Source organism: Monopterus albus, unplaced genomic scaffold, assembly GCF_001952655.1.
Source record: "Monopterus albus unplaced genomic scaffold, M_albus_1.0 scaffold261.1, whole genome shotgun sequence".
In the NCBI taxonomy this organism is placed as follows: domain Eukaryota; kingdom Metazoa; phylum Chordata; class Actinopteri; order Synbranchiformes; family Synbranchidae; genus Monopterus; species Monopterus albus.
Genome location: NW_018128141.1, coordinates 323716 through 336492, shown reverse-complemented (window position 1 = coordinate 336492; position 12777 = coordinate 323716). Strand labels below are relative to the sequence as shown.

The following is a 12777-nucleotide window of genomic DNA, read 5'->3' as shown; positions in this document are numbered from 1 at the left end:
GTTTGTGACTCAGCAAGAGAAAGTTGCAAGTTCATCACTGCTAAATGTTGCTGTAAAGCTAAAAGCAGACACCTGCTGTTGTTTCTCAGCAGCCTGATTGTTCTGTTGCCGGAATCTCCTTCTGAGCCACAGTCGTCTGACAGCTCCTCTGCTGGTGTAAATAACAGGTGTGGTGATGACAAAAAACCTGCCTCCTGCGTGCATCAGCTGGAATGTGTTGCATTTCTCTTCACATAACACCTTAAAGTCACCCTGTATGATGTCTAGTGCAATGAGCATTGTGTCTTTCTGTTTGGTTGAATTCATCATTTCACTGTATTTAAACTCTTTGTATATCCTGAGCTTCTCATGACATGTGAAGAGTTCTTGTCCAAAATTAAATAGTCTGTACAGTCTGTTTCTACTCATTTATTTGTGGTAGAAAGTTTAAACCGGTGCCATGATGTTTTAAAAATGTTACTGGCTAGTAAAATTACAAGTCCTTTACAAGCCAGGCATAGTAAATGGATATTTAGCATCTTGGAAGTAAACTCCTCCATAAAATCGTTGTACTAGCCATGGATGTAGCAAAACTGCAGACTGCCATTATTAAAACCATGTCTGTTAAACTGTTGATCTGACACCTACACCTGCAAAAAATGTCAGTCATTACTATTTCCATGATTAATTTGAAAAGTCGCTGTACCGGTTTACCAACTGAACTACGCTTGTTCTGCTTCCTAGTGGTAACATCATGCTTTTTCCATACAATGTGTAGTTGTGATACATTTGCTTTTTACTAGCACATACACATAGCCAACAGCTCCGACACCTGTGTCAGTGTAAGAAGGAAATCCATTAGGTTGCAGATGAGGGCCTAATCATCCCTGGCAAAAAATGAACTAGTTTCCGCTCAGCTTCAGTCTTTGCACAATGTAAACACAAACTAGAAACACTCAAGAAGGTTGCAGTGTTTGTGGTGATGAGATAAGAGGAAACGGCAGTGACAGCAGTGTGGAGGTTTGTCAGATCTATGAGTTTCTCTTCAAAGCTTTCTTCCACTTATGTGTGGATCCAGAACCGCTGCTGGCCCATAGACTGCACAGAAAGATGGACAACCTGACAGCTCTCAGAAGTGAAGCCACTGTGGTGGCTGGTTGCACTATAAGTCATAGGTCCCACTTCCTCCATGTTAGTGGATGAGCCACACTAAAAATTACATAAGGACAAATTAGATACATTTTTCCTAAAGGTGATTTCTGGTGTTTTAGGTGGATAGCACTGATGTGTGAACAAGTGGTCATTTTTCTGCTAAGTTTGTTTATAATCAGTTATTTGATGATTTGTCAGCTTTGATTAGCTGTCTGATACGTCACTCAACTACTCGGTTGCCGCTCCACAGAATCTGGTTGCAAAATGTCAAAGTGGCAGCCGCCATATTCACGCCATTTTGGCTCCACTTATGCATAGTGGAGGGAAGTGGTGAGCATCATCCATCTGTTATATATACACATATATGTGCTGGCCTCATTTACTGCACCCACTGGTCATGTGCTGAACTGAATCTCAGTGCATTGCATAAATTTCTCAGGACATGCCTAGGAACGCAGGATATGTGAGGTAGCCATGATATGAATGCGTAGTTAAAAGCAAGTAGATCAGCAGTTTAACACGGTACTTCAGTGTGGTCAGACGTGAAACAGATTTATACTTGTCAAGCCACTGGGGTTAGTGCATCTGTTTCTCCTCCTTCCACTAAAGTGGAGGATATCTAAGTATCTGGATCAAGTATATGTCATGTATGCAATCTTGGAGGGCAAATCCAAGTCTGCAGCTCTGGTATGATAATACATCCATGGCAGAAGCTCAACTTTATGCATTAATCCAGCTTTTGTCCTTCCTCAATCCTACACAGCAGGTTCATATTAGCAGATTTTAAATCAGTATTCAAACATGTGGCGACCAACCACCAGGCCATTTGTTGGATAAACAGATAAAACTTGATATTTCAGAAAAACTCTGGAAAACGGGTGCATTGACAGTTTGGCAAGAACACAATAAAAAGTGATACATTTGACTTAAACCCTCTCATTTCCTGCTTGCTAAACTCATAATTTGATCATCATACTGCACGATCACAGTAACAATAATCATCTCATCACTTAAAGGAGAGTCTTTTTATCTTCAGCAATCAGATACACTTATTCACATATCTGCACAAAATACAAATATAGATTTATTTACGCCATTGTCTCTGTAGCATCATCACCTCATCAGCCTGTGCTTTCAACCTTATATTCTCCATGTTGTTGTTTTCCACAGAAAACACAGTCACCGTAGGAGCCTCTCTCTCCCTCTGCAGCTTTCTCTTACTTTTGCATGTGTCTAGAGCTCGGGGTTGTCAAGTTCATCCTGGAGCTCCCTCTCTGACGTTAACATCTAATGAGGTGGCAGGAAAATCAGTCTAATCCCTGCTGATCCACCCAAAGGTGTGACGGGAGGTAGAGGCCACCTCAGTGAATGAAGGGGTAGCCGAGGTCACTGCAGCTGAGCATCCATGTCCAAGCAGCTTGTTGCAAAATGAGTAGATTCTGTCTGAAGTAGTGAAATGCCCAAGAGTGTCTCACATCATTCACATGGACCGTGCCTCCTTTTAATCTGGAAAATATTTGTAGTCAATATTTTATAAAGGGATTAAGTGAGAAATGGTATGTTTTTCTTTCTCTCTCAAACTAAATTCAGCTGACCCTGACAGGGATGGTAAAGATCAGAAGTCAACTGAATCTGACAAGTGAAATCTTCTTAGCTTGCTCTGAAAATGTTCATATTGCACTGAAAGGTGAAGGTTTTTTCTATATTCCCAGTTTTATACATGTCCTCAGTGTCTTTGGCACTTCAAACCTTGAAACTTTGGTTCCCAGAATGCTGTGACCACAGAAGTCACGAACAGTTTGTCTGCTCCATGACTTGCACACGACTGACGACCTTCTGTTTCAGGGGGGCTCCACTAGCTGCTCTCACACAGAGCTTTCATCTTTGTGAAGTTTGTTCGACCTAGACTTCTTTGTTTCCTGTCCAGGTAAAGCGAACTCCTTCATTTCAGCACTGGAGTGCACCTCTCCATTTCGTAGCTTCCCGATGTCATCCAAGGGCAGCTGGGTGGAGTTATAAGCCAGTGGCGGTATGGTGTTCACCAGTATGAGCTGCAGAGGTTTCTTCTTGGGCTGGTACTGGCAGCGAATGTAGCGGTGTAGACCAGTGGATTGACTGCAGAGGACAAGTATCCGACCCAGACAAACACATTCAACAGACCTCCCATGAGTCCTGCGTCACACACCACCGGGTCACACACCACCACCAGCACATTGGTGATGAAGAACGGACACCACATGACTACAAAGAGAAAAAACACTACCCCAAGGACCTTGGACGCCTTCTGCTCATTGCTGATTGACTGCATAGTGCGGCGGCCAAACAGCGAGCTGGAGACGCTCCCTCGGCTGCCTCCCAGGCCGCTGCTGCTTCCTCTGCTGCCAGCCTCCCGGCTTATTGAGCGCCTGAAGAGTTTCTCAGAGGACAACGAGGATTGCGGTAAGAAGCTCAAGGTGAATGTCGTACTCCATTTTGGCCTCGGGACCAGTTGGTCCAAACAGAGGGTGGCTTCGTTCTGCAGGGCGTTGATGGTCAGGAAGTAAGTGACAATCATAATGGTGAGGGGCACAAAGAAGGCCACAAAGGAGCCAACCAGCACAAAGTTGTTATCAGTCAGCAGGCAGCTGCCATCTTTGAAGACCTTGGAGTGGTCTCTGAGTCCCAGCACAGGAATTGGCATGGATATCCCTGCAGACAGGGAGGAAACAGAAAGAGCTGGTGACAGGAAGACTGGATTATGTGTTGCAGCAGTGGAAGAAGGATTCAGATATTTAACTTGAAAGTAGCAACACAACAGTGTAAAGTGACTTCATTACAAGTAAAACTCCTGGATTCTAAAATATTGAAATGTATTTCACCCTGGGGCAAAAAGCAGGTGTAGCTAGCTCCTGACTACTGGTTTAAGGTCATTAGGTTTTTAGGAGTTGTCCATGTGAGTTTCATGGCTCATGTGCCACAAAAGCATTAATGCTGAACCTGCCTTAAAGGAACAGTTTGAAATATTGGGGGGGGAGCTTATTTGCTTCTGTGAGAGTTAGAGGAAAAGACTGATATTAATCTGTTCAGTATGAAACTATAGCCAGTTAGCTTAGCATAAAGACTGGAAACGGGGAAACAGCTAGCCTGCTCTGCACAAAGGAACTGAGAGATACATTTGATTTTCTCACCAAACCTCTTGGCAGGAAAGCAAATAAAACATAAAATGAGCAATAAAAAAATAATTTTCCAAAATTTCAAGCTAATCTTTGCAGGCCCAAATAATTTAACTTGACGTTAATTTGGCATTTTGGGAAAAAATGTTGAGAAAAACTGCATTTGAATTCTGAAATCTATAAAGCATTTTCTGCTTGTCCTACAGCTACAAACTTACATTTCTGTAACAATCATTTCATTCTCATCTTCATAAAAATGCTGGTATTGACAAAACTGAGCAAACATTACAATTCTTAGTATGTAATTGTGTGGATGCTGTGAAGCATCCATACTATGTTATCCTGTTCTTTATTGTGTGGATGCTGATGAAGCATCCACACTATGTTATCCTATTCTTTATTTATTATTCTGGTTTCTTCCACTGTTCTTCGGCGTTCAACTAGTCCAGCATACTTTCACCTAGAGAGGCCATTAAAGTGTCAAAATGTTCATCTTATTAAGGACATGTGTACTTGTATACAGATTTTTTATAACTTTTATACTTTTTAATAAATTCAGCTTTTTTCACAAACATTTTCCTATGGGAAATGAGTGGGACAAAGTCTGAACCTTAATATCTTCAGCATACCTTGGACTAGAAACGCCATTTCAACTCTATTCAACTTGTGAGAAGTTCAGCTACCAATGGTGCAACAATCATCTTTATAACTTTCATACTTTTTAATAAATTCAGCTTTTTTCATCACAAATTTTTCTCATTCAAATGAATGGGAAAGTCTTGAAAGCCTCATCGTCTTTGAACATTAATATCTCTGGCATACCTTGGGCTAGAAACGCCATTTTAACTCTATTCATATTGTGAGAAGTTCAGCTACCACTGGTGCAACAATCATCTTGATATCTTATACGTTTTTTTATAATCGACATTTATATTTTCTGTATTTCTCCACAGGAATGAATGGCACAATGTAAACCCTATGGGACACTCTCGGTCACGTGACACCCGTTCTAGCAGGTCTTTCTGTGCTTTTCCTCTTCCTCATTGCCGCTTTTGTGCTCCTATTATGCCAATCTTAAGCTTTATACACATATAATGCATGAAACTCATAGAGAAAATTGTCAGAATCCAGCTGTGTAATTGTCATTGCGAAGAGATGGATGGTATTTGCGTAAGTTGCACATTGTGGTGCGTACCGTCTCACTGCTACTTAGGCTTGCAGTCAAAAAAAATATGCTGGAAGGAAAACGTCTGTGTAATTATAAATCGCCACGGTTCCTTCAATTTTTTTATATCTTGACATAATACAACAATGGAATAACACAACAGAGTGCTGTATATATTAGACTTAATGCAGATGTCACGTTTGCTCATCGCCGCATCTCTCGCTCCTGTGTCTCTCCCTGCAGACACTCCCAGCGGAGCTGACAGGTGATTCTCAGCTGGATATGGAGTGGCTCGGAGGCGCTGGCACTGCCAGTCTGCCCCATCCTGCTAGCAGCTTGGCAGCAGAAAATGTTACGATCTACTGTTTATCTCTTCCCTACAACGATCACTACCAAAATGCAGTACAATTCTGTCTCGCAGACGCAATTGGTATCTGTTAACTGCTGTTAACTACTTAAATATTTATCACACTAAATAGTTAGACATGATCTTTTGAACCTTAGTTTCAAGAATTTTTTTCTAAAGACAGACCATCAAGATCACCATGGGAAAAATTGTTTCTCAGTCAAATCATAGTGATGTTGACATTGTGAAGACTGCTCTGAAAATTCAGAGCATAGATTTCACAATGTGAAATTTTGCTATTTCAGGTATTGTTACAATATATGACTGCTGTGTATTCCAAAGGTTGACATTAGCCCAAGGATAAAACACACAAATGTTCAGCTCTTTGAGGACATTCATGCTTCTATTCAGAATGTTTCTAAACTTCATAGCTTTGAAACATTTAGTTTTATTTTGAAAATCTTGCCCCATTCAAATGAATGGGGAAATTCTACACTCAGCATACTTTCAGCTATTTTGGGTATCACAATGTTCAGCTCTCCAAGTACATTCATGCTTCTCTTCAGAATTTTACTAAATCTCATACCTTTGAAATATTTATCTTTATTTTGAAAATTTTGCCCCATTCAAATGAATGGGAATATTCAAATTCAGCATACATTCAGCTATTTCAGGTATCAAAATTATCAGCTGCTCAAGGACATTCATGCTTCTATTCAGAATTTTTCTAAACTTCATACCTCTGAAATATTTAGCTTTATTTTTGAAGTTTTCCCTGATTCAAATGAATGGGAAAATTCTACTTCAGCATACCTTCACCTATTTCGGGTATCAAAATGTTCAGCTCTTCAAGGACATTCATGCTTTTATTAACAATTTTTCAAAACATTATATTTTTAAAATGTTTAGCTTTATTCTGAAAAGTTTGTCCCTTTCAAATGAATGGGGAAATTCTACTTACAGTAAGCATACTTTCAGGTATTTCAGGTATCAAAATTATCAGCTGCTCAAGGACATTCATGCTTCTATTCAGAATTTTTCTAAACTTCATACCTCTGAAATATTTAGCTTTATTTTGAAAATTTCCCCCATTCAAATTAATGGGAAAATTGTACTTCAGCATACTTTCAGGTAGCTATGCCTTTCAGGTGTCAAAATGTTCAGCATTTTCAGGGCGATCCTTCAGCACATAGCATCCACACGTATTTTCGACAGGAAATGCATTTCTCTAGTTTACCACTGGTGTGCACCAGGTAACAGCAAGCAGTGCAGCTACAGCCTGTTGAATATATCACCAGCTGCACTGTTTCATACTGCCTGTTCACTATTAAATGTGTCAAATTGTCAATTAGGTCTGGGGTTAAAACTATTTTTCCATTTGCCATGGTGCGGGTGTAGAGGGCAGTTTGGTTTCCACCTCCTCTGTGGCTTGACTTTGAGGTCTGCATTTCCTGTCTCTTTGGCCTGTGGCCACTACAGTGGTTTGACCTGCACTGTGGTGGACCAGCTTCCTAACTACATTTTTATATTGTTTTCTCAAAGGTGAAGACCAGGGGATATGGGCCACTCTAAGGGAAGAACGTCCTGATGGTGATAGAATATGTTGCCTTTCCTCAGCTTAAGTTTATATTGTTGTTGTTGCTGTTTTGTAATTTTCACCATTCTTTTTTGGTAAGCTGCCTACAGTGGCAGTCACACATGGCAAAGAATGTGATAGAAAACAGGCTAAAAACAGGATGAGGATAAGAGATCAGCAATACGCTTCATATCACCAGGACCTCGGTAGGAGGCAATAACTGAGCAGCCTTCCTACACTGTTCTCATTACCAGCTCCTGACAAACAGGAGGGGAGTGAGAGAACGAAAGAAGCCAGGGGGAGGAAGTGGATGAGGAAAAAGGACTGAAGGTTGGAGATGGACAGACACAGTGAGGGTGGACAGGAATTATTGCTGTGCGTCAGGAGCAGGAGGGTCAGTGATGGGTAATTCTCATGAAGTCTGGACAGTTTGACAGAAAACCAGCAGCTGTGACTCAGCTAAAGGTTTGTAGGCTTTCTGGCCTCATTAGCAAGTACTTATTTTCCATTCCAGTCTACTTTAATATTCAGTATAAAGACATCGAGGATCAGTCAGTTAATCAATTAGTTTTGACAGGGGATTAAAACATAAATACGAAACATTTTCTAGTTCCAGCTGCTGTAATGTGAGGATTTGTGCTTTTTTATGTTTCATATCATTGTAAACTGAACATCTTTGGGCTCTGACTGTTGGACTGACATTCTATAGACTAAAGGATTAATGACTGATGAACAGTGACTGTTCGGCAGCCTTATGCGATCATACATGAAACATTACATGCAACCTGGGTGCTTGGAAGTGAATTTCACTGAGCTTGCACTCGATGTTGGCCCCTGTAGTAGAGTGGAAATGTGCCTGAAACAATCTGACTCAACCAGTCAAAATACTGCTATCACATGCTATCCAGTAGTTCCACTTTCAACTAGCAGAACCAGTAAACGACCAATAGCAAATAACTACTGGAATTACCACTTTGCAGCTGTATGCCTCTGCCAACCAGTCACATTCACAGGAGTAAGATCACTGTGACCTTTGACCTTTGAACACCAACTTCTAAACAGTTCATCCTTGAGTCCAAGTGGATGTTTGTGGCAAATTTGAAGAAATTCCCTCAAGACAGCCTGAAAACATAAGGCCATGGCTGTCACTGGTGAGGAGGCATGACAGTGTACAGCAAATAGTGGAACATGCACAAATAAATCAGTGAGATCAGTTATTTGTTTGTGCATCACTTGTGGGCACTACTTACACCAGTGTCAAAGGAAAGTTTGCTACCGACTGACTGATGTTAGAGACTAGTGGAGCATTTAGCAGCTAAAGAGCTGCTAAGTGGTGGGGACCAAACATAGAGCTAAAAATGTGGTAATGTTGGATGTAGGTGAACACAAATACCACTGTGTTTGCCCCTTAGTCTAGTTCTATAGATATACATTCAAACTAACTTGCTTAGTTTTCAAAACAAATAAGTAAACAAAACCCCAAAAGTTAAAGCTACCACGGACTAGACCCAACGGTGACCCAGCCAATCCACTGGTTTAAAGACATAAGTGACATCTTCTGAAAGTAGGGTGTGTTTGGAATTAAGGAGAGTGAAGATAGTTAAAGGAACATTTAGATAGCTGTGTAAACGCGCAGTCACCTCTTTCCTTTTTACCAAGAGTCAGATGTTCAGATGGACACCCCTCTCGTGTCTTTACAGGAAATATGAAGCTACAGCCAGCAACTTGATAGCAGATGGAAAAATGATTCCAGGGATTATCTGGGCAACATGTTTGCGTTTTCTTCTGGCTCAATATTCGCCGACTACCTCCACATCTGGACCGATTGCGCTGCACCCAGAAAATCATGTACATGGGTCAGATTTGGCCAAGAACCCAGATGTGTACAGCTATCTGGGCTGAACAGCGAGCCAGGCTCTGTTTGTCTAGAGCTAACACACTGTAGCTTCATATCTAAAAGACAGACATGACAGTGGCATCAGTTTTGTCATTTAAGTCGACAAGAAAGCATGAAATGTTTTTCTCAAAGTGTCAGACTATTACTTTAAATAACCAGCAACAGGAGAATCCTACAGAAAATGGCACAATCCCGCCCACATCGTGTGATTGACAGGTAGTCTCCTGGGAGATCAGAAACCCCGCAGTGACTGATGAGTGCCATCAGACCCCGAAGCCCAGGGACAAGCACTGCTATGTTGTAATTACAGCTCCATGGTGAAAGTGTTCAGGTGCTATCAATCTCCTCATAAGAAAATGAAATTAGTCAGAGAGCACAGGCTGTCTCCTGTGATTGTGTGAGTTTTTTGTGTTTACAAACACAAGTTTTTTTGACTAACCATGGCTGTAACATTAATCATTCTACTTTAATTGTGCTGTGGCCAACAGACTGATGTTCAGGAGAGGAAGACAGAAAGAGATGTATATTAATAGCCTTAAATCTGCTCCATATCAAGCTGAGCAGGTGACAATGTTAATAAAGGAGGCCGGTGTTGTGTTGAGATCTGTTCCCCTGTTGAGATGTTACCCCTAACCTGAACCCTCCCAGGGGGTGGGAGGGCTCTAAATCCATCAAATAAAATAAAATAAAAACCTGAGAGAATGAGCAGAGATGATGAAAGAGGATCTAGTGAGAGACAAAAAACAGGAGGGAGACACTTCTGTCACAGAAGAGATGAAGGGCCACAGAGGAGACAAATAGTCATACTGTCCACAGGAGTCTACATTTGAAAGACAACAGTGCCTCATGAAAGTGCTTTTTATTACACTGCAATTGTTGCTCCTCTGGGGTTCAGAGGGCATACGGTGTGTGTCTTTTGCATCTAACCCTTAACATCCAGTGTTTACCAACCTGGTATAGAGGGTACACAGAGGACACATTTCAGCAGCTTTATTGCGCTCAAGAGGAACGATTCTTCCTCTGGCGTGCCCCAAGCCTACTCTTTACCACTTCTGCATGTCATGCACCACCTACTGGCCAATATAGGAAATACACCCAGCTCAAAAGGGATGTAATAGGAACCAAATGAATACTATCAGTAAAAATAAAATTGTACAATAACAAAATAAAAATTTTAGGGGTGTCTATTTTTACAAAACTATTTTCAGGCCTCTACACTCTTCTCCACTTAAAATAAATGTCTCCCGACATTTCACGTTTTAAGGTGGCTTAGTTCACGACAGTGTACCAGTTATAACCATAGGAATGGGGTTGGATTGGGTATGGAATTGGAATAAAGTTCTGAGTGACTGGCACAGGTGTGGGGAATAAGAGAGGTCTTACGTCTGCAGTCGCCCAGAGCGTCATAGGTAAGTCTCACTGTCTCCACTGTGACCTTCTCAATTTCTCCTGTTCTCCATTATTTCCATCCCTATCCTCCACTTGTCCTTGAGGATCCTCCTGCAACAACACTGGTCCGTTCTCAGCATCCTGCTGTATGGGTACAGGTTCCTGCCTGACAGGTGGGCAAAACTCTCTGGCTGTGGCATTACGTCTATGCAGGTTTGGAGGATTTTGCTCAGGCATGACAGGGCACTGGTTGCTGAGTGTTTCAGTCTGGAGGTGTAGGTTCATTTGTTACGGATTTACGAGTCGGTAACATGGGATTTGGCTTCGGAGGTTATAATGATAACTGTATTCCTCTTCTTCCTCTGCACTGTCACTGTCTGTTTTGTCATTGTTTTGATTTGTCTCTCTCTACCCGATGTACTGTCTCCCAGTAAGCACGCAATTTCCCTGGACCTCCTCTCTCAGAGAGATTTCTTATCAAAACCCTGTCGCCTGGTTGGAGTGTGACACCTTTGATGCCTTTGTCGTACTGCTTTTTGCCTTTTTCTGAAGACTTCTGACTGTTATCTGCAGCAATTTTGTAAGCTAAATGCATCTTATCAGCCCACTTTTTGGCATAGGTCTGATGGTCATGCGTTTCTGTCTCGTTTATGTGCTTGAAAATTAAGTCAATTGGCAACCGTGGGGCTCTGCCATACAAGAGGAAAAATGGCGAGTATCCTGTTGACTCATGCCTCATGCAGTTGTAAGTGTGCACAATTTGAGGTAGATGGCCTTTCCATTCACTTTTTTTCTCGTCCGGTAAGGTACGAAGCATTTGGAGTAGCATACAATTCAGATGCTTCACAGGATTCACAGGATTGCACTGTGGGTGGTACGATGTGGTACGTGAGTGTGCGATGCCTGACAGTTGCTGTAATCTTTGAAACAGACTGTTTTCAAACTCACGTCCCTGATCATGGTGTAACTTCTCTGGGTACCCAAAACGTGGAATAAAGTCTTGGAATATCTTTTCAGCTGCTGTTTTGCCTGACTTACAGTATTTCTGGTAAGGTACGCCTGTGCGAAACAGGTAAAATGGTCAACAAGTACTAAAATGTACTTGTACCCGCCTTTACTTGGCTCAAGGTGTAAGTAATCAATGGAGACCAACTCAAAGGGAGCACTGGTTGTAATAGTTCCCATTGGCGCTCTCTGGGGAATGTTTGGGCGTTTCTGTTTAATACACTGACATTTCTTTGTTACATAATCTTCAATGACTTGCAGCATGTATGGCCAATAGAAATGCTCACGGGCGAAATGTACAACTTTATCACAACTGACATGACCCATATCATCGTGCAAGCTCTTTAACACCATTGGCCTTAACTGTTCAGGGAGGACCAGTTGTTTGTTGTGTTGTGTTTTCTGGTCTAGTAGTCCATTGCAAGTTCCAACACTTCTATCCACCCTTCAAAGGGAACCTCAGTCCCATTTGCTGCAGTGACTTTTAGCGGATGGTTGAGAAGTAAGCTTGCGAGTGGCTGCTCTAATTGACTCATCCTCATGTTGAGCAATTTTGATGTCTTTGGGCGTCATACTCAAAACACTGTCTGTTGGCATATCTGTGTCATTAGAACTCAGCTGTAATGCAGCTATCCAAGCCACATCATTGTTCTGGGATGCCTTACTCCCTTGCCACACTGCAGACACTACTTCTGGCAAAACTGTTTCTGTGTACTCACTCATTTGCTGTCGGAGATCTAATGGTTGTCTGGACAACATGTCCGCATCTGCATTCCTTCTCCCTGGCCTATACTTGATATCAAAGTGGAAGTCGGCTAACTCCCCCACCCACCTATGACCCACTGCGTTTAACCTCGCTGAACTGAGGACATAGGTTAAGGGATTATTATCTGTATAAACAGTGAAGGTCGGGGCATAATACAGATAGTCACGGAACTTGTCACAGATGGCCCATTTGAGAGCTAAGAACTCGAGTTTACCAAAATGTAAGTGGTAATTTTTCTCAGCAGGTGTGAGAGTTCTTGAGCCGTAGCCAATCACTTTGAGTTTGTTGTCTTGTTTTTGATACAAAACAGCTCCCAAGCCATTGTTTGACGCATCCGTATGTAATACAAA

The 12777-nt window shown here is 41.8% G+C and overlaps 1 protein-coding gene across 1 annotated transcript in view; it reads right to left on the bottom strand.

Annotated features, from left to right (window-relative positions):
• Positions 1-392: 392 nt before the first annotated feature.
• The window catches only part of htr2aa (5-hydroxytryptamine (serotonin) receptor 2A, genome duplicate a), a 93696-nt gene continuing 81311 nt past the window's right edge, over positions 393-12777 (bottom strand). The window contains 2 exon segments of the mRNA XM_020621568.1: positions 393-3229; positions 3232-3819. Of these exon segments, the coding sequence (XP_020477224.1) occupies positions 2997-3229; positions 3232-3819 (821 nt within the window). The 3' untranslated portion in view covers positions 393-2996.